This window comes from Rhipicephalus microplus, chromosome 3 (assembly GCF_043290135.1).
Source record: "Rhipicephalus microplus isolate Deutch F79 chromosome 3, USDA_Rmic, whole genome shotgun sequence".
Taxonomy (NCBI): Eukaryota; Metazoa; Arthropoda; class Arachnida; order Ixodida; family Ixodidae; genus Rhipicephalus; species Rhipicephalus microplus.
This window is the reverse complement of record NC_134702.1, coordinates 62,655,844-62,678,410: the sequence shown is the minus strand read 5'-3', so window position 1 is coordinate 62,678,410 and position 22,567 is coordinate 62,655,844. Positions and strand designations below refer to the sequence as shown.

The following is a 22,567-nucleotide window of genomic DNA, read 5'->3' as shown; positions in this document are numbered from 1 at the left end:
TCCACTAACTGAGTTACTGCGTGATCACCATGACGAAAACCACACTAACAGTCGCTTAGTGTACAATTGGTTTCCAAGTAACTCGTGATATGTTTGTAAACTATGTGTCCGAGTAGCTTACACGAGTGAGAAGTCAGATAAAAGTTTAACAAGTCTGTGTGTTCATCAAGGGGCGCTAAATAGTTTGATAAACAACTATAGGTTAAGCGCGAAACGCATTAGCGGATTTATAAGTATCCCCTGATTATGTGTATAAGAGGATACGGCATTGTAAGGAAAAAAAGGATTGTGCATAAACTACATGAGCACGCAGAAGGCACGGACAAAAGCATTTTTTTTTTATTCGCCGTGGTCCATGTCCTCTGTGCCATTGTGAAGTTTGTGCGCCACAATTTTTTTCTTTGCAAGTATGAGCCAACTCGTGCAGCACAAAGTTTTATTTGGAGGCATAGTAAGGCTACAGAGCAAGACCAACCATCAAATATTTGATTGCTAGCCGGCTATATTGACAGTTTTGAGTAGCTTGTAGCAGCTGACTCTTTGTGGTAAGACAACTCGCTTGGCAAGAAAACATAATGTGAGATGTTTAACGTACTTAGAAAGAAAACTTGAACACTTCAAGAGGGTGCCTTCAAATAAAAGACTTACAGAAAAAATACTTTTTTCAAGCGAGTTTCAGACATCTGAGTTCAAATGTTGAAGCTCATTTCGGTACTTTGTTTCTCGTTTTTATTTGATTTCTCTTTCTGTCTCCTTTACGACCACTATTTCCCTGCTCAGGGTATCATACTGGTCACTTGTACTAGGTTAGCCTCATTGCGTTTTTCTTTTCATCCATTTCTGCCACTCTAATACCAATGGCGTGTTTAATACAAGCTTCGCTCGGACCTCACGAGTGAATTCAGAATTTTCGTACGCCAACGTGTAAGGGCATCGTGCGATACGTTAGGCTTCATTCTGGCCATTTTGTCATTTCACGTCTGTTAAGCTCGTCAGATTGCAGAAAGTTGGTGTACGGATTAAGGTGCGGGAATGAAGGCTGCTTTAATCCAAAACTTAAGTGCCCGGTGGTGGCACTCGCATCTCGGCGTTCGTATGGCCGGGTGTATATTCCTTGGGTATATATTGTTTTTCATGGCACTGCTGAAGTGGATTTCAGAGGCTGCATAGAAAGAAAACATGGTTGATATCTGATCCACCAGGTGCCGCGACAATCTGAGATGCTCACAAGAAAGCAGTGTTCGTTTTTAAAGAACTCAATCAAATAATTTTATTATGCTGACAGTTACGTGGTCCTTACCTTAAGTAAACTTAGGCTCCGGTACCATATGTAACCAATAAAACTGATGTTGAATCAGAACTGTAATTATTGTACCAGTTTTATTTTTTAACTCTGCTTTTCGAAAACCGGAGGAGCTGGAGCGGAAGTGCTTAGAAGAAAAACAGCTGTGCCACGTCTTGCTCGTGTTCTTATAGTACTAGCAAGCATGCGTGTTTTAGGTACGCCAAGCATTGAGAGTGTTGCTATTGTTGTGTGGACATTGTTACGCGTACATGACACTATATAGATAGTTTGGCAGTTCAAATGCTATATCGAAGTCTGAAAGCTGCTGAAGTTACTGAAATTGTTTACTGGCAGAATGGCGACCTAATGTGGCAAATGGTTGGCTTCATTGCTTCTTAAAAGGTAGTAAAAGTTTCATCTGCTGACACGCTTTTACAGAGGTCACGTCAATAGTTCATGCAGAGGTGGTGAAAGGTTGGTGTAATCTTACGGCAACGAGACCTGAGGACTTTTAAATGCCCCCGCACATGCTAAGAAGAGGCAGAGCTTCATCAATAAAACACGAAGCCGTTTGGAACAAGGAATATAATTTATTGCGGTCAGTACAGAACAAATATTGCAACTAGTATTACAATAATACAGAAGTAAGAAATGCATGCGCAAAATAGTCTCAACAAGCAACTCCCCGTTACGGCTCATACGTATCCACATAAGAGATTTCGGAAAACGCCAGACCATGGCGGCACCGGGGGATGAAAATCATCTTCGTCTTCGTTGTGTTCATAGGTGCTTTGCTTATTCACCATAGCCTAGGCGTCAACACAGCCAGCTTTTTCATAAAAAATTGTGCCGCAAAAGCAAAACGACACTATGGGAGCGAGAAATGTCAGGACTATTGGTTGTATTGACGGTGAAGTGTACAACGCATGCACAACGCCACCAATACTTAAAGTTGAAGTGGGAGAGATTCAAAATTGTATAGCTAAAGAAGCGAAAAGACGACTGGAAAAAAGATTGTGTTTCAGATCTAACGGTGTAGTTAGTTTTTCAGAAAAGAAGTAAAAAAAAAGATCATTCCGACAAGAAATGTTGCCACTGACAGGAGTCGTACAAGCCCGGTAACTTGAAGAATGCGAGTTTATCACGCGCGACATAAATAACGCGTATACATTTGAAGGAGCAAGGACATGCTCAAGAGAGCTTCAGGAACAATCTGTGTGTATACTTCGCCCTTACGAAAATGCAAATAAATATTTATGTAGTTTTCCCACAACGACGACGTTGGAATGTCCCTGAAACGGCTTTGGAACTTTCGTGCATGGTTAGCCTAGAACTAGAGTACATTATTCTCAACACAGGAAGTACATTGTATGGAAGGAACTATGGGACACTGGAAGGCCACACTTCTCCAAAACCGTGCTTTTCTCGCTCAACAACTTCACCGGGCTGACGGGCTATGCCCTGCCTTCCGCGATGTTCCGCCGGCGCACGGAAGATGGCGGAGGTTACGCCCCGCGCTTGCCTGGCTGGTCTCGATGCCACTAAGTGCCGTCACAACCGCTGTCACTCCCGTTCTTTCCCTCGGTATACAGAATGCGAGAACACGATATTATTAGCGGTATGAGTGACATCACAAAACTGTGAGGTGCCCAAAATGAAGAGTTGGCTGAAAAGTCATTGTGGAGGCACAGCGGCAAGCTGTAACAGAGTGGCTGCTTGAAGCCTTGTAATTATACGTTAAACTCAGAGTCCCTGAACCAGTCTGTTACTATTCGAAGAACTGCCGCTGCATGTCAATAGGTTTGTATATTATCATCCAATTCGTTTCAGGGTTTCCTTTCAATGCCGCCCCAGAAGCAAATGCTAGACCATCCCCAGCACCAAAGAGTTCTCTCAGAAACTAATAAAATACAAGAGTATACAATGCGCAGCCTTGTCCTTGGTGCACAGAACGCGAGAAAGAACACAAAACAAAAAATCAACCTCTCCTTCGCCAGTCTCACCATGCACAAGCAGACAGACGTCATGGTTTTCGTTTTCTGCTTTGTACAAAATTAATGCATTAAAAAAACGAGCCATCGTGTGGTATTTGTGTGTGTGTGTGGTATTTCACCGTGGCTTTTATTAGGTGGGACGACCCGTGCGAGTTAAGCTGCTCACAATAGGCGGCTGCCAAAGAATGCAAAGATCAAACGACTGTGGTTCTTAGACTCGCGCGTGTCTTGCTTTCAGTTGCCACGTGCAAAGCGTGGACGTCATGTAGTTTCGCCAGTTATGAAGACCGGCTCTCTGGAATAAGAGAAAAAAAAACAGCGACTAGCTGAGAGCACGAATGCCCGGTAAGTTCTGTCCACAGAGCTTGACACGCTTCCGCTCACGGACTCACTGTTGGAGCCAAAACCTGATGCAGTTACCTACACGCCCTCTTGTTAACCACAACTGCGAGATTGATGAAGTGCTTCGAAGGACACGTGCATGAAAGCTGTGCAAAACGCCTCGTCATAATTTGCCCATGCGTTTCCTTCCGTTGTGAAATTCAGAGCAGCAGTAAACTTACTTTAAGCACTTTGTGCTTCGTGTGTGGCATGTGTGTTCTATGTGTGTGTCTCTTCACACTAATCCAGATTCAACAAGTACGGCAACGACGAGGAACGTGAAGTAAATGGCAAGAAGCACGCCACCGTAGAAGCGCTTGCTCTCGAAGCGTGTTGCCAGCATTGTGGCCATTGAAGACAATAGGCTGGTGGCTAGACCAGAGAAGAGCACCGTGATGAGCTTGGTGTAGCGAAGCTGGGCATGAAAAACAAAAAGACAGAGAGAAAGTCTTAGAAAAAGAAAGTAGGTGTATTCTCTGATGCATTCAAAGAAAGTATAAAATAAAACATATAGTTTTGAAGAGGTTGAGATCTAATTCTGATACGGGAGAAATTAGGAAGGCTCAACTTTTCATATTTACGTCAATTCGTGGTACACAAGCGGATCAGCGGCATTGCACGCTCCTCTACTGCAAAGCCCATCAGAATGTGTGGCGCAGTATTGGGGCGACAAAAGCACAACCTACTCAGGTTTTGTCTGTCATATATTTTCTGTGTAATTCGTCACAAATGAATTTTATAGATGAATGCAGCTTACTCTTGCTTAACTGCTACGAAAAAGACTAGTGTGTGTCACGAAATAGAACAATTAGGCTTTAATTATTTAATTACGCTTTAGAAGAACAGGTAAAGAAATGAACATGAGAAGTAGTGCTCAATATTCCTCAGTGACGGCTGTAAAGAACAATTATCTTGCAGAACCATCACGAGATATTCTAGCCACTACTTTAGCACTGAGACATGATGGCATGGAAGATATTATCTAAAAGAATTCCAATACTCACCACAAGAACGCTGTTTGTTCCGGCTAACTGAATAATAGATGGAATTCCAACACCGAGTAGAAGAGCTGTAGGAAGCAGTTAAGGAGAGCGTGCGAATAGATGCTGACAGAAGAAACAGCAAATGAGCTGCAATCATAATGTCGGTGATATGCTGACACAAGAAACAGCAAATGAGCTGCAAGCATAATGTCGGTGATAGCAGCCCCTAAATTTCTTTGCGGATTAGATTGGCAGGTGGGAAGCACGATAGAGTCTAAATTTAGATCGGCTGCCCTATCATGTAGTCATTTTCCTGAACAAGAACTGTGTTCTTGAAGGTATATTGTCTGCGAATTTAAATTCTTTCTCAATGTTAGCAGAATATACACATAAGCTATAAAATATAAGACCTGATGGCTTTCCTACAGGCTTTCATCGTGTGCTCTCGATGCCTATTGCGGGTGAAATACAATTAGGAAAACAGCAACTGGGCAGACTTTAACGAATCGTGAAGATGAGTACGCATACGTAAAAAATAGATGAACATAGATATCATGCAGTTTGTCAAAGGATACTCAGGCAGGGTGTTCCAAAGCAGGCCGAGATAGACATTCGTGGGTAGCCTTTTCTGGCGATGTTCACGTTGGCAAGAAAGTCTGGAAACGAAGACATTGGAGAAGGAAGCAATATAAACGTAATCATACATCACAGTTTCAGGAGCATAATATCTCACATGGTACAGGCATGAAGATAGTGTTGCATTTTACAGAATTAAAAATATATTAATGCCTTGCTCACCAACATTTGACTGAAAGGCTAATGACACACATGATAATTATGATTACCTCGTTGTTAAGCAGTGAGGCTGTGCAAAATGCCCATAAGTTTAACCTGAGAATCTTATTCCATAAATTACTTGAAATAATTTCGAGTAATTATAACAATGTCTCGTCGTTTAAGAGGCCTGGGTGGACATGCAACCAACTATTTAAGACACGCGGGTCGTTGAAAGCCATTTTGTTTGAAGGCCACACAGATAAGATCATCTTGCGTTGCATGATTGGTTTTCATAGAAGTTTCTTGTTTATTCAGAATTGTTATCGCAAAACTGTCACTACAAAATCCAATGAAAGATTGTGTTAGTGATAAGCGCCAACTGCACATGGGTTCGAGGATGTACGTTTATTCGGCAAGTCGGTTTCTATGAGAGAGATGAAATACAATACAGCTCTGTCTTTCTTTCTGGAAAGAATGATTTTTGCTTGCAAACAAATAGCATCATTGCTCACACTCCAGAAGACTTTGAGTTCTTCAAACTTTTGGATCTACAAAAAAAGCACGTCTTTGATGTCATCCCTCCGAGTGGTAGATATGAAGTGGGAGCATCTTTTTGTCAAGTCAATGCATGGGACATCACTTAATCCTTGCTACATTACTGGTCTACTTGCCTGAACTTGAAAACAATCTAGCCACTTACCGAGAAGACCGTTTCCCCATGCGAGTATTGTCAGTCCGAGTATTCCATCACTAATGCGAAACACAATGCCAACGGCCTGCAAAAAAAACGAGAACATCGCATTCACATGACTAAACTTATATGACAGGGATTAACATTGTTCCCGCACTGGCAAGCGTTTAGCATAACATGTTGTCGGGACAATTACGTCTTCACAATACAGCCGTGCCAGTGAAACCACTACCATTAACCACCCCATTGTTTCTGGTTTTTATGACCATCACAGTTATAATTGTTCATTTTATTGCAGAGAAGTTATGGCCTAGGTTTGTGGCGTGTCGTAGGTAGACGATGTCTTCAGTATGAACAGGAAAGCCCTCGATAACCATCGAAGCATTCTGTATGTATGGTTAACAAGAGCAGTTGAAACCAGGTTCTCTGTTGGTTCATAGCAGAGCTGGTGCCCACCAGCTCTGCTAAGACCCAAGCCAGCCTTGTGTGACTCAGTGAAAGCTGCACTAGTTTTGTATTCATTCATTTCTGTGCTTCAGCTGCGCAACAAAAATAGGGTGTGCACAAACACGTTCTTGCAGTAGTGCTGCGTTATCAGCAGTGACTTATTTGCCATTTATACGCAGTGACTGGTTCCTGTATGCCGATTAGCAATGCATGGTGTGATGTTACCAGCATTCATGTCAATTCTCATGCAAACCTAATAAACTTTTAATGATACTGTGTCCTGAATTTCTGCAGAAAATACACGAGAGTCCTTCATAGAAATTTAGTCGCCCTACACTTCCCTGCGAATTTTCAAGCGTAGTTTTGATCGACAACGCATAAATTAGCATTCGGTGAGCAATATGTCGTTATACTATTCGACAGTGTGCTAGCAACACATGTCAAAACACAAGGTAATGTAAATCACCAGAAAGGTCCAGAACATTTACTTCTAAGCTTGTTTCGCAACCACTTCTGCAAGAACCTTCAAGCGAGCCTTCTAAATCGAATGCCTGTCAAGTAGTGTATCCCTCGGTTGCACCAAATAGAGGTGATACTGTGGAAAAAACAAGGTTAAGTTGTTTCCGGCATCGCGCTCACCTGCAACAAGACGACGATCTCCATGGAGATGACGTAGATCCACACGACGCCAACAAAGAAGCCGGCGTAGGCAAATACGAAGTGGTACTTGGGTGCCTTGTCATTTTCAGACGTTAACAGCACGACCACTCCAATCAGGGCACCTACAGCGGCAACAACCGTCCATAGGGGAACCACGCCGCCGATCTCCACTTTGCCCACTGCAAGTGAAAGCTAGTTAGAAAGTTGCAATTGCCGTCTAAAACGAGAACAGGTCGTTGAAGATCATGTCCCCCAGCCTTCAGTAAGCTTTTACCATAATGCCAATATAACATGTACATTATCGAAAGAGTAAAAGCTACCTCCGTTCGGACTCTACAGACCACGCACACTCCTGTATAGCTCCTGCAGATCTTGTTTAACACTGTATGACTCTCTCGCGAAGAAAAGATATATACCTTATTACTAACAAGCTTCACGGTCGATACTACAAATGTCTATTCTATTAGGCTCCAGGGCATAAATTAGGCTGTACAGAGTGGGTTCAGACCTTGAGCTGTGAATCACAACATGCAGATATAAATATACAAATTTTCTGAAGTTCTAGAAGTGTATGCGGCAGATTTTCTGGCAGCGTTGTTGCTATGAAGGAGCAAAAAACGCAAGCGTTGAACGGTGGATACACACCTCAAGTCATCTACATATAGTACTGACCTCCGCTTTTAAATTAGTCTTTGTAAAAGGGGCCTACTGTGCTACTCGATGCACACGTAGGAATCACACGTTTACGTGAACAACATTAACCGGATTGAATTTAAGTCTAGCACAGTGTAGCGGAATGATTATTTGTGGAGATGTCTGGGTCGTTATGCATAGTCTCAAAGGAAAATGGAAACGGTTCGTTTCCTCATAAATAAGACAATATAATTGGTGAATGAGAGCGTCCACGCAAACTCCCTTAATATTTTCACTACGAAACGTACAAAAAGTTCGTAAGCGATACTAAATACTATGGCGATGCAATACAGTCTACACAATGTATACAAAACGAAAGATTGATACTTACGCCCAAAGACGCAGACTAGGAGCACAGGGACTGTAATGCAGTGGATGACGTTGAGAGGGCGGCACCAGTTGTTGTTCTTCTGGGTGAGGTCCACCACCGGGGTCGTTATTGCCAAAGTGAAAAACACTGGTATCTATGGGAGACGAAGAGCGACACAGACGGTGTTGCTTATCCTAGTTATAGTTGCGCACAACACTACATGCGCGCAGTATAGCAAAGCAGCATGAAAGTACCAACGCCGCCTCTGTTTTGCACGCTTTTGGTGTGCTTACGAGCATATGTGGCCCAAATACAAGCATATGCGGCGTTATGCATCATTGATGTTACGATCTTGTCATATAACTAACTTGCGCAATATTAAAGCAGGAACCAACGGATATTTAGCAGAATTTTCAAGAGTACCTGTCTAGAATATCACGTAGTCTCTAAAACAACAGGATGCTGATGCAGCAGCTATCACTATAGGAAGGAGCACCAGAACAGTCCTCGCATCCCCAGTACCATCGGTATTAAATTCAGTGGTAAGTTAAACTACCTGATAAAACAGGTATCAGTAGGAGCTGCGGCTACTGAACCAGCATTTAGCCTCTTCAACCGAAATTGTGGATGGTTGTTATGTATATACCTTAAGGTGTTCATAATATCATGCACTCATCCTTTCACCTCGTCTTCACCATGTTCAATGGCGCAGCAATAAGCAATAAATATTAATAAACTATATGAATATGCATGGTTCTATTGTTAAGGTGACTTCAAGTTTCCGTATACTATACGGCTTTGTTCCTGAAATGTTCTGCTAAACAAGAAAAGACGCGGTTTTGTGGCAAACTATCAACCATCATACCACGGAAGTTCTTGCCTCGACGAAGGATGACGAAGTCCAGCAGACTATGTTTAACTATTGCACCGATTGCTCATGTGTAGTTTTGCTAAGCCCCTGGGTCTCGATTCGACTCATTAACAACGTAGATAGCATTGTTACCTAGTAAGCACGTTGCAGAGCATGTTAAGGGCAGATAACATTGTGGACATGACTGTCAACGCATCTGTAGCATTGTCGCACGCTCAACCATTGTACGTTGTATCAGCTTCCCGAGTGGGTTTGTCTGTTCCCTTTTTAATGGGATCATGCACATTAGAAACCTATGTGAAGGTGACATTTTCTTCCAAATAACAGCCACTGACATGACTCGGGACAAAGAGAGCAAAAAGAGTTAAATAACTCTGCATGTAGACTTCCAACATTAATGACATTGTCTACCGCTGGCGCTGAAAAGAAACAGGGCGGGGGGGGGGGGGGGGCTTCAAAACTTTCACACCAGAAATTTTTCATCTGTATACTATGTACACGTACGCATAGAAACACATGCACAGCATACTTAAGGTGTCGTGGAAATTAGTTGCTAGCTGAATCCCTGCTGTTAACGTACCATGCAACGTGCCATCCAACGTGCAAACCGGGCAAGAAAAGTGGGTGTAAGAAAAACATTAATGACCCATCATTGCTTATAACATAGGTACCATACTAGTAAATAAGTCAGTAAATCCCAATTTTCCCCAGGCATGTCGTTCTTGCGGGCGAACATTTGTTATAGACAGCTCCCCCTTAATCATGACTAGTCGACTCAACTGCATTTGTCGAAACACCTGTAATGTCATACTGTTCCAAAGTGTGAGTTCAAGGATAAAATTAGAACAAGCAGCTACCTTAAAAATGCTAACGAGGTACATCAGGAATGCCTCCTTCTCTTTCTCGTCCAAATTAACGGAGAGAAGTTTGTTGATCACGTCCAATACAAGGCCCGTTGAGCTCTTTTCCTCTTCCTCCGGGATGCAAGGAAGCTTGTCCGGTTTTGAGGATCTTCTTGGTTTGTCGACGGCAATGGTAAGTGTGTCCACTGAAAAAAAAAAGAACAGAGAACAGTTTATATTAGGTAGGCAAGTCAGATATTGCACTGGCATGTAAGGAAGACAACGTTGCTGTTAAGCCATTCAAGGCGACATTAGCAATGAATTTACCATTACGCTACATTGGCCGTCGTTCAGCCAGCAGTGCAACATTGGCCATTAGTCAATTAAGACTCGAAAGCGCGAGACAAGTACTGGTGGTACGGCTTGATGTATACAGCGTGTTCTCATCTTTGATCTGAATAAACATTGCTTGAATAAGCAGAGCAGAGCAATGCACACTTCTTTTTACAACACTGGTAGCTCGAGGCAGCAATTTTCACTTTGCTGCCTCTTCTTTTTCCTCTATATACATAAGACAGCAAACAATCTACGGAATTTATCTGACATCATTCAATGCGAAACGATCAACTTACCGTCGACTTCCTCCTCAAGGCTGTCAGCACCGAGGTTGATGTAATAGATGCCCTCATCGGGATCTGGCTCTGTGTTTTTCCGGGCAGCTTCAATGTCATTGCTCGGTTCGGTTTTCAAATATCTGAATGCTGCAAAGAAAAAAAAAATGGCACTGAACAGAGATTACCAAGCAACAACACTCTTGCTACAAACCTTTAGAAAAAGCATGCGACTGTAAATATGACCCCGAGAAAGTCACTTGAAGCCGCTGAATGAAGACTTATTCCCCCCAGAAAGTTTTAATCTACCTCGATGCCACTATGTATACTGTTACTAACTACATTTCCAATGGGCAAACATATAGGATAAACACTTTGTGCTTCTCGCCCCGGGTGTTGAATTCACAATGCCAGGGGCCTCTGTCAGGTACAAAGCGCCGTTCGTTTCTTCCTGTGCTAGAAACCTATATTCCTCATGCGAGTAGATTCAACTTTGAACTCAAGTTAAACCAGCAGTCTAGCCAAAGGCAAACATATTTTATGAAATTCAGGCTTTGTAACGTTACTTTCGTCTCTTTGCTGCTTATTATCTATTTAAAGAAACGCGTAAATATGACAAAGCCTTCGCACGGAACACCAAACAACGTTCTGATTCTTGTAAAACAGGACGCAAATAGAAGTTGCCAATTACACCGAGTACACTTACCGATTGGCACGACATAGGCCCGCTCCGGGTCATCTAAGGAGTGCCGTCTTCCATTGAAAGTGAGTTCGCTTGCAACTGTGGATACTTCTGTAACCGAAACGAAGTGCCAAAGAGATGCACATGAAATATAGTTGCAGGGAGCATGCTACTAATTGAGTAAGATAAAAGATTGCGAGAACAGGTACCTTCGAGGATGTGTACCAGTGAAGATTTACCATAAACGAACTCGGAAAGACCTCCACAAGAACACTCCGGACGCACACGCAGTCTCCGTTCGCATTCGTCGTCTTCCTACACAAGCGATGGCCGGAGAGGTGGCAGCGTTTGCGTTCGACGTGTCCTTGCGTTGGCCTTCTCGTGGTTCCTTTATGCTAAATACAAAGTACGTTGCTGTGTTGCCTTTTAATTGACTACGTAGTGATGTACCTGTTCTTGTGACCAAGATTGTGATACCTGGTGGTTCTCTTTTTTTGTGGGGTGGGTTGGCCATGTGGTACGTACTCATTTTGTGTCTTAAGCTTTACGGGTGGCATTTGCCAAGCGTGTGTTTTGTTGGGGGCTACAACACTCTTGGGCGGGACACCACACTGTGGGCGGTGAGGCGCCACCTTAGCGCTGGGGGGGCCTGGAAGACAAAGACCCAAGAATTAAGGCATTTGTCCTGCGTTCGAGCACTTCGCATTCATTCTGCGATTGAAATAAAACGAGCCCTTTCGTTTCACTCTGAATAAGCACCAGTGTCATGCAGCACTGTGCTTATGACCTCCTTGTGAAGTTAGCATGCACTTTGTTATGTTGGCTAGTCCTAATTAAATTCTACTCTTTGTCTAGATTTTAAAACCATCTTAATTATCATATCACAACACAGATACAGCGTCTCTATACAAAAAATAGAATTTTTTCTAGCTCTCTTTAGGACTACGAATAGAAATCACGTATGAATAGCATTCTAAATTGGCTAGAAAAATGCAGTACTCGAACGCAGGATATGCAGAAGACTTAAGACTTTAAAGTACAACAACGCGACCACGGAGAAAAACACGATTTTCAAAAGGCACGTTGCTCTTCATGCAACTTTAGCCATCTTAATGTTGTCATTTTTTTCTTGAGCCGCAGGCTTAAGGAGCTCTGTCAAAGTGTCTTTTCGCAAACAAGCAAAAAAGTACAAACACACAAGCTGAACGACGTGCATGTCCATAAAGGTTGCTACAGTCGACAGTGACATGCTTTAATGCAGGTGATTCGCAATGATCAGGCTGCATGCTTATGACATATCAGAACCAAATAAGAAGTCTCCATGCAAAACATGCGCTTCGTTCGACGCTTGCAAAGTCGAATGCTCATAGCTTTTTTTTTTTGCCTCTCGAAAACGAAGTACACCAAGGCTGCTTTCTTACACCTTGAGTTCAAGCAGATGCATACAGCTTAAAATGAAGAAAACGGCCACAACTTTCGCACAAGGACAGCACTGAACAAGTGTAAGTCAGAAGAGCAGTCCTCTTGCAAAACTGTACACATATAGACGATGAACGACAGCGCTGGGGACTGAAAGACAGAGCAGGTGACTGAAGATATCGAAACGAATAGGAAATGCCAAAAATTGAGTGAGACACGAAAGACTCTCGGGAGCTCTGGATACAGTACAAAGCTCTCACACCAAGATATATACAGTTCTGGGTTGAAAAGCACAAACGAGTTCGCAAAAATCAACATCCAGAACGACAAAAGATATGAGAACTCGGAGAGCTTACGACTCCCGAGGTAGTCCTGCAAGAAGCGAGACAATGGTGCCAAGGACCATCAAATTGTGCGGTAACAGTACGGCGAAAGGGGTTGCATCACAAAAGTTCAAAAGGACAGCTTTTGTATACCTTACGTGCGTTGTGAAGGCACAGAAACGCTGAATCCGTCTTTTAGCAGCCACACCTCTGTGTGAAAGTGCGCGCTACCGACGCGGGTCTCGGAAGACCGTCTCCTACCCAAAGGAGAGAAGGACACTTGCGCTGCACTTTAGCGTCAAGCCGTCTGCCAAAAGCTCGGAGGCGGGTTTCTGCATCCCACGCGCACGATCCAGGTGACAGGCACCAAGGTGAGATGGCGCTGCCGACGCAAGACATGGCGCCCGTCCGGTTTGGCAGTACATACGAGCCTGCAAACCGTCAGCGCCAGAAGCGTTGGTCGAGTGGGGAAGCACCTACCGTTCTTAGGAGGCTTTTCATCGTGGCCAGCTTTTTCTGTGTCTCGCTGTTGGCGATCCTGCTCTTTGACCAGGTACCTTTGGTAAACTATTCCACTCACGACGACAACAGTAATGTATGCGCAGTAGAGGCAGATGAAACCTGCGTGTTCAGAAAGAAAACTCCGTCTTGAAGGGCTGCCTGCTGATTTTGTTTCTATTTGAAGTTCAATTTTCTTTTTAAAGACCACTCTACTCTGGAATTCTCACTTTACTGACGCCCACTATAGCATGCCTTCTTCCACAATTCTTACTAAAAGTTTGTTCATGATTTTGCTTTTGAATTCTTGCTTTTAGCTTGACAACATAGTATGAAAGTACCTAGCAGTTGTATGATACAGTCGTTAAGAGCGTTCTTCATATTACACAAGTCCATGCCACAATAGGCGTGGAAGCTGTACGGAAACACGGGAAAACATCGTGGATAGTCAACAATAAGTGTAAGCTAACTGATCCCTTTCAGTTCGCCATTTTTATCATATTAATATTTTTCCGTATGTAGTATAAAAACATCTCAGTAAAACGAACATTTAGCCGTACCTATAGCGTGCATCATGGTGATCGATCCCGTATAAAACAAGTAGAAGGCCCAAGCCCCAGCGGAGAAGTAGAACACGACGTCTCTCACGAATGGTCGGGAGGCCAACTTGAAGGGTGCCACCAGGAACACCGAACCGGCAACAACGGTGGTGACGAATATACCGCCACCTGCGCAGATGAATACGATTCGCCCTTAGGAAAGAATGATTCCTTCTGGAAAAAAACACAGAATATCCATGGAGTAATAATGATGAGTGAGGCGAAGCGTCCGTCAACCCGTCCATGCTTCCGTCCGTCCACGCCACCATCCGTGCGTCCATCTATGCGTCCGTCCGTCTGTACATGCGTCCGTTCATGAGTCCGTCCATCAATCTGTTTGTCTGTCTGCCTGTCTGTCCATGCATCCATCTGTCCATACATCCGCGCGTCTATCCATCCGTCCGTCTGTCTACTAGTCTGTCTGTCCATCCGTCTATGCGTCCATCTAGCGAACACTCCAAGTACCGCCATCTCTCATCTCGCATCCCCTGTGGCATATACAGGCTTTAGAGCGGGTATGTGCCAGCGGAAGCTACGCACTACTACATACATACAAGGGGTGGACAGACCAACGCCTTAAGGAGCTTCGCCCCTAAAATAACGTTATGCGAAGCGGGATTAACGCTTGCCAGTAACAGTCATGACAATACGTTTCCTGAAGTTGTTAATGAGCGAGCTCAATAACGTGAACTGTATAAAGCCAGTTGACGCTGATAGCATTGGTTAGGTAATATTGAACGTTTATGAGTAAGTCATTTCTTATAGCATAAATATTTTAATTAACAAAGCAATGACGCTTCGTTCACAGACAATTATGCCCAAACTAACAATTGAAGCTTACTGGGGCGGGGCATACGTTACGCTCCATTAATGTTCAATTGTGGTGCAGAGCTGACTGATGGTTGGTTTGACATTTGTTTTTACGTTCACGACGGTTCCCGCCGACTATTTTACGTCAATGGCGTGAAAACAGACTATGTTGCCTGACCTGCAAGGAAGCACAATCTCCTTACAGTTTAAAATTTGTAGTGCATAATGTTCAGTAATGCAATGTATCAGTAAATGAACATGTTGTTCACATACAACGGTCTTTTAACCCGTGAAATATATTTCGTTTATCTATAAGTGCAACAATGTACAATAAGCAAATTTTATGAAGGATTATCGAGCTTAACCCACCAATAAGGCCTCCAATGACAAGCTCGTATGATCCTTGTCTCACTCCCGCCAGGGCAGCGAAGATGTCCGGCGAACCATTGCCGAATGCGAGGAGTGTGACGCCATGCACTTTAGTCAAGGCATTTTTGATATAAAGATACGTTATACTGCACTGTTAGAAACCACCGCAATTAAAAGGCGAGAACATTTTGGCATAGTGACCAGCACGCTAATGTGGAGTCGTGTCTTTAACAGCACAAATGTTCAAAAAATGTTTTGTTAGTGCCTTCAGCTTGAAAGAAAAATTAGTTTGTTAAAAAGTTTGGAAAAAATAGATTCGTGAATAATGGCAAATAAGTGCACTGCAAACGTAGAGAACATCGGAAGTTTGTCTCAGTATGAGACGTATTAAAAAAAAGACAAATGGTATAACGAAGAAAGCCTCCAAGAAAGACGACAATTTCGACTATGATGAGCTATTTTAGTCAAGCAAATGTAGGTCACAGTTCTGCAGCACAAAGGATACTGCCATGTTCTGGGACATGCGGAGGGTCTTTGAGATGACGAACAACGCTGGGGTCAGGCTGGAAGAAAAATTTGTTAGAGAGGTCAATTTTCTTTTTATTGTTGTGTATATAGATATAATCAGTTTATTATCACATAAGCACAGTGTGACAAAGTGTTGTATCTTAGCAAGAATAGGCCGAGAAAAATTATCGTAGTTAAAAACGTGTTACGAATGCTTTCAATTGAGCTATCCTGTCTACTTTGCATTATAAAAACACATTCTATGCATTTCAGCTTTTCTTCTTTACTATTATCTATATGGTCTATTAGGTATGCCGAGAAAGAATTAATTAAAATTTTCATGCATGTTCTCGTTGCAACCTGAATGAAGGCAATACAATGTACTTATTGGTTCTGCGGTAATAAATCAGTCAATTCAAATTTAGCACTGACTTTCTAACAACTAGATGTCTACGGGTAAACGATAACCACGACACAAGTATGAGAGGAGTGGAAGTCATCGCAAACAGGTGCAGTGATGATCACTTACAAGTCACCTGACGTAACGCCGAGGGCGACGAACAACACCAGCAACCACATCACCTGCGAGCAGAAAATAGTAATACATTATTCAACGAAGAGATACGTAGAAAATGTAACATAAAGGCAACTCCAGATACCACAAAGCAACCAGTATTAACCTTTATTTCGTACCTTCCTCCTAATACAGAGCAGGTAAAGTTTACGCAGCACTTACAAAAAAAAAAATGTTTCCGTATCTGCACGTTTGACTGCAAATGTCGTCGAAAGACGATAATCTTGCGGGTGGAGAGTGTGAACAAAACGTTTATTTGATCTGCTGCGCGAGAAAATCGGTGAATTGTATTCTGGAAGTGCTGCGTTACAGAGTCTGCATCTGCGCAGCGAAGGCAAACTAGCGCATCGAGGCAGTTAGACACGAGCGCCATCTGGCAGTTACCTTCGAAAACGATGGAAGGCGTGCGCGCCCGTGGAGAAAGACACGCGCATGTCTCGAATGCGATATGTTGTAGAACGTAAAGTGACGGGCAGGTGCCACCACCGTGTCGCCTTAGCAAAGCGTTGGAAACACTTGCCTTTTCGAGCATCGCGTTGCACTGTCAGCACAGCATGATAAACTCTATGGTCCTTAAAATTACGTGCGTGTGCATTCTCTAGTATAAAGGAACACATACAAAACATCAACGTGTTATTATGGTGCTTCCAAATGCGCAATAATTGCCTTTTAATTGACAATCGCACATGTATGAACGCTGAAGCTTGAGCAATATTGGTGGGCGCTGTGGATGGGGTTGGCCATTTAAAATATCGTTAGGTGCCGTTAAGAAAATTGTTACTGTAGACAAAAAGATAAATGGACCAAAATTTTGCTGTCAGAGGTCCCCAAGAAAGGCTATCGCACTTAAAAATGTTGTTATGTAGGAATTGGGGTAACTCTAAATTGTACGCTTAATGCAGCTTCCCAACCGTGAAATTATAGGAAGCGTGTCACACGGAGAACCCAGTTATTCCCTTTGTTATCACGCTCTTGCCAACGCCCAGGTCTATGAAATCGTGGGCTTGCCGAGGTGGTGGCACCCTCTCTGGTGCGGCGCGTGGATCAGCCTGATGTTTCAGAAGCGCTTTTCGAAACTCTGGCTCTATTGAGATGAATTCTTGATTACTGCTGTAGTTCGTGTTACTTTAGACCTAGTTTACTTTTATTGGTTTCGAGCATTGTTAGCCTTGTTTGAGGCTTTCGTTGGCCGTTATGTGACCATGGAATATGAGACAGTGGATGAAAGACAAGTCAGACCCCAGAAGCGTAACGTGTTTTAAAACTTCAGCCGTATCTAAGCAAGGTATCGGTTAAGCGGGGTTGCTATATAGAGTCATTTATTACCACGGCCAGTAACACTTAAAGCCAAACTCAACGAGTTCACATGGTGGACCCGTAATTCAGGCCAATAAGGCAAAAAAAAAATGATGATGTTTTGCTCGTGCGATTAGCTGCTAAGAATCGCATAGAATGCGTGTCCCCAAACTTAACAGCCTCTAGTCTGGTGAGAAGTTATCATAGTGAAAGATTGCAAACTTCCACTATCACATTTTTAACTCCCGAGAGTTTCTTGCTGCTTCCATGAGCCGAAAATCAAATGAATTAATATTAAAAAAAATAATTGTTGCCACCTTTTTTTTCGTCGCAACCTCTAAAGTTTTAGGAGCTTGCTCCTTATGCTCGAGCCTTGCCCATCCACCGGCCATAGTAGCCATGCTTCGTCTGGAGCGAATGACAGGGTCAGAATGGGACGCGATTCGCGCGTCCTTCTCTCTTCTTGGACGAGAGGGCACGCTGGGCCAGCGACGCTACGCCATAAAAACGCGAGCTCCGACGCGAGACGCAACCGACGCGACCGGCGTCCGTGGGTGCTCCCATAGTTAGCACCGTTCCAAGGCACTTGGCGCTTGCGAATGCTAGTCAAATCCGCCGATTTTCGCGCAGTAGGGAGGGGGCGCTGCAACGGGCGTTCGTTATACTACTACTACTACTACTACTACTACTACTACTACTACTACTACTACTACTAATAATAATAATAATAATAATAATAATAATAATAATAATAATTCACAGTTTACCAGGTTTAACTTCCGGAGCAAGCTTCTTCATCATCATTCACTTCATGCATATGGCGTCATTTTTCGTAAAACCTTAGCCGGTTACAAACTCATGTGTCTAGTTGAACTCGTGCTATTCTGACATTAAAAAAGTACCTGGCCCAAGTGTTGGAACCCCGGGCGATGCCTAGGACCAGCCGCCAATTTCACTGTTCACAAGAACTGTATACCTTTAGAGCTCAATTAAACGTGGCAACCAAAGTCACCAACGAAGCTTCTCTTATTAGCACAATGCAGTTATTCATGAAAACCCGTTTTCGCTCGCGGTGTCGACGCTCAGAATTGCCTGATCTTGATTTACCTTTAACTGAGACAAATGTATGATGCAATACACGTCACTGTTGTGCTTGCTGTGGCGTGATTACCCTTCCCACATCTGGTCGTTGAAATGACTCTTATCTGTGAGGATGCTTCATCGCACCTTGTTTGCGACACAAGTACGTATAATTGCGGCTGCGACGCTGTCTGAGGGACATCCATAAAGTGGGGCAATTCCTGTCATGCCCATGTGGCGCGGGATGCTTTTACGACGTGATGCGACGGGCACAGCTGTTTATTGCGTGCGTAAGCATGAAAGGAAAATCCAGCAGATCTAGCTTTCCATGAGTTGCAGTTCTCTCAAAGGCTTAGATAGCAAAATGAATCTTTAATCGAAAACTAGTTAAAGGAATATATGATAAGTGTATGATTTTCTTGGAGCTCTCTGCAATATAAAAGTACAATTTTTGCCGTCACTGTAGTGGCAAATGGCAACTTTACACTTTCGAAGTAACATAACTCAGGTGTTAGATTGTTGCCGCGGGAAATTGTCAAGGGAAACATGTAGCTTTAGAAAACGAAAAAGAACTTGTAGAGAAAACGTATTCTAAAATATGCCAAAATACTAAATATTGGTATTAAGGGATGAAATTCTAGAATTGATGTTGTGCCAAGTGCTCATAAAATAATAATCGTTCTAAAAAGAAGCGAGAAGTCTGTGTTGCGGTAGCACACTGCGATTATTCATAAAGATAGAAAATTCTAACAGCTGACATGTATCTGTCTGACGCAGTACGAAGGTAACAGGAGCGGAGATGTGGAGAGTATTGACGGTAACTGTAACCTGTACCGGCGACATATGGTGCATTGCCGATTGCGATCGAGCCCGGTCAAGATCGAATTTCTCGACAGCGCTTGGCGTTCTTTTTTAGCTTGCGCAAAGGAAGAATTCGGCATTCCAATGAGTTCCCGGTCGCGATAAAAAGTGTCCGCGTCACAGCGGTATCATATATTAGAAATTTACAAGCTCAATTATTTCATAATCGCAGTGACTTTTTGTACTTTAGGCCCCGAGCGCTGTTACGTAAAAACTCTATGCACTTTAATGCAATATTCAACGTGATCACAAAACTTTCCGCTGTTTTGAACAGGGCACTTACCGTGAGCATGAGAGATTCCACGAAGTGTGCAGGGCCAAAGAGGCAGTAGATTCCCTCTATGTAGTTGACGTAGCCCATGTTGGAGGCACATGATGGTTCAGAACGAACAAACTCACACCTGTCAGTCTGGTTCAAGCTCGTCACGTCCCGACACTGCAGAAAGGGTAGGCGATATTGTTATAGACCGTGATGTATGTCGTTTTTTTCTTTAGTACTGCGCAGTAAAATAAACAAGGCGGACCATGCGCTGATAAGCAGGTTAAATTGATCAAATTCGCCACAATATTGAGTTACTCATGCATACAATTTTCAGTAAAAATCAGCGTCCACAAGAAAAATTTGAGTTCACAAGAGAACGACACAACGAAAAATTTTCTAAGGAACAGAGTAGATCACAGGTTCTTGCGAAATTCTTTTTGACCCATCTGCAGTTGTGCGAAAAATTTTCCACTGTGCATTTATATGGACCAGCCTGCATTTCAATATTATTCCTGGGTCTACGCGGGTATCCGCAGGACAGTTCAAAAACTTTTATATATAGATCGGTGCTATAGAATGGCTGTTTGTAAGTTTGATGTAGCCGACTTGAAGGACTAGACAAGAACTGGAAGCAGTGTTTATTCGGGAAAAAAATGTTTATTTCTACTATTTAATAGAGGGAAGGTATTGGTTGGCCATGCGTTACCAACTGCCAAGGGCGGCTTGCAAAATAAAATAGAAGGTAGTACTCTGGCACTAAAAAAAAAAAAAGAACACACACACTAAATGGCGTTATATGGCAAGTAAGAAGACAACGAACAAGGTATATATGACATACTTTTTCTTTTCCGTAAAGCGCAAATACATTGAAGCACGACACTCTAAAAAAATTGAAATGAATGTTTTTGTTATCTGGACTGTTACAGTCTCGCTATCATATAAGGGGCATATGAATATGTGTTATTATTTTCGGCACGCAACGCACTGTTTAGTGTGCTGTCCTGATGTCATCAACAAGTTATTGTGTAAACCATTTAATGCACAGGTAACAACTAGAATTCACATATATAGGAGTTACGAGATACTCATATGTGGTTTAGGAAACAAAGCCTACAACTCTCTAATTTCTAGAAAGTGAAAGTAAATGCCTAAAGTGTTTCCCCTTATCAGCATAGCTCGTCCTGTAAGGTTTGAGTTGCTGACACTTTTTTAAGGAAGAACACTGAGCAAGAGGACGACCGACTCACCGATGCCGCCATAAACTCGACCGCAGCTGTGGACACCATTCCGGAGTATGGTAGACGCTAACGCGAGGTCTCAAACACGAGGTGGCTTCTGAGAACTGGTCCGAACGAAAAGTCACGATGTAGAAGTCTCTCCAAACTCGTTCGCGCGGATGCATCGGCTGAAGGGGCGAACCCGTGCTGAGGTCGCGGGACCCGGGACACCGCTTAAGTAGTGCTCCTCGTGAAGCGCTGCCTGCTCACTCATTGGTCCAGGATGAGCGATCACGTGGTCCTCCTGCACATCCGGTGTCGTCCTGCGTGCCAATCATGACATTGCAACGCTGTACTTCGGACGGCGAGAGAAAAACAAACGCGATGCGTAGGGGAGGTGAGATGATATGTCGTTCTTGTTGTTCCGCTATATATCCCTCTCCCCCTTTCAGCGCCGCGGAAGTGTCTTGCTCCTCCCCAAATGCTCAACTTCCAGTACGTTCTCTTTCTCTTTATCTCAGAATTATAGCCCATGAAGTGCCGTTATGAAGGATTTTTTTCTTTTGTTTTAGGGGACGTTGTAAAAACAACAGTCTCACGTCATCGGTCCGTGCATTGCGGGTCTTATCACCGACACCTCGCAAAACAAGTGCGAACATCACCGCTTCGAGTGCGAGACGGTGAACGCAATGCCGTAGGTAACATGTATCTGCGCTAGATAAGTCCAAACCCGCTCGCCTTATTCCTCATCCTGCTGCGTCTGGTCTCGTTCGCGTCCGCTGTACCTTTTGCGTGCAATGTATGCGTAGCCGGCACGCCAGATAAGCTGTGCCAGACTGCGTTCCCCGTTCTCGATCAGCGCCTCGTCGTCGATAGGCGAGCGCGACGACACTGCGACTGCCGTGGAATCCCGTTTATTGTTCTCCGATTAAGATTCGTTCGAGTGTTGTTTTTCCGCACTGCGAAGCGCCTATTATGACTGCGACGCGAGGCAGCGAGGTGATAATAGTTAAATAATGCGTAAGTGAGGAACGCTATAAAAATTTCAAGAATAAAAACATGAAAAAAGGACGAAGAGCGAGAAAAAAATTAGTGGCGGACTTTGCCAGCTGTGTTAGCCACCGCATTAAGCTATGCATTAAATTCTGACGGCTGTTAAATGGAACTGCTTACACAAAGCACTTCCTACTTCGTATTCAGTGTGCAACATCGTCAGCATGTTCGTGCGGACACGACGACGAGGATACCTGTCACCTGTTGCTCGACTGTCCGAAACACGACACACACCGAAGGCGACTAGAACAGGAACTCCATAAGTTACTAGCAGAGCGGCCATTTGCGTTGAATAAAATACTAGGCCCATGGCCATCCAAAACAAATTGCAAAGCAATGAAGGTGCTGCAACACTTCTTCAAAAAAACGAAGATTTGTGACCACTATTGAGCAGGCAAAAGTTAAAAGTGAGCGTGGCGACTGCGTGTTTGTTCTGCCCATAGGAGAACGTTTGCTCTCACTCATGTAGGAC

At 43.5% G+C, this 22,567-nt stretch overlaps 2 protein-coding genes across 2 annotated transcripts in view; one reads left to right on the top strand and one right to left on the bottom strand.

Annotated features, from left to right (window-relative positions):
* LOC119161151 (uncharacterized) overlaps nt 1-2,830 on the top strand; it is a 29,335-nt gene extending 26,505 nt beyond the window's left edge. The window contains exon 3 of the mRNA XM_037413505.2: nt 2,644-2,830. Within this exon, the coding sequence (XP_037269402.2) occupies nt 2,644-2,830 (187 nt within the window). The remainder of the gene's footprint in view (nt 1-2,643) is intronic.
* On the bottom strand, nt 1,856-21,352 carry LOC119173969 (mitochondrial sodium/calcium exchanger protein). The gene is made up of 16 exons (XM_037424754.2): nt 21,073-21,352; nt 19,847-19,999; nt 16,282-16,334; nt 15,751-15,808; nt 15,246-15,348; nt 14,028-14,195; nt 13,450-13,590; nt 11,252-11,338; nt 10,567-10,695; nt 9,950-10,140; nt 8,243-8,375; nt 7,198-7,397; nt 6,121-6,196; nt 5,219-5,299; nt 4,665-4,729; nt 1,856-4,075 (listed from the first exon to the last, which is right to left on the bottom strand). Exons 1-16 carry the CDS (start codon nt 21,109-21,111, stop codon nt 3,896-3,898), a joined length of 1,857 nt encoding a protein of 618 aa, XP_037280651.2. The 5' UTR covers nt 21,112-21,352; the 3' UTR covers nt 1,856-3,895.
* Nucleotides 21,353-22,567: the final 1,215 nt, after the last annotated feature.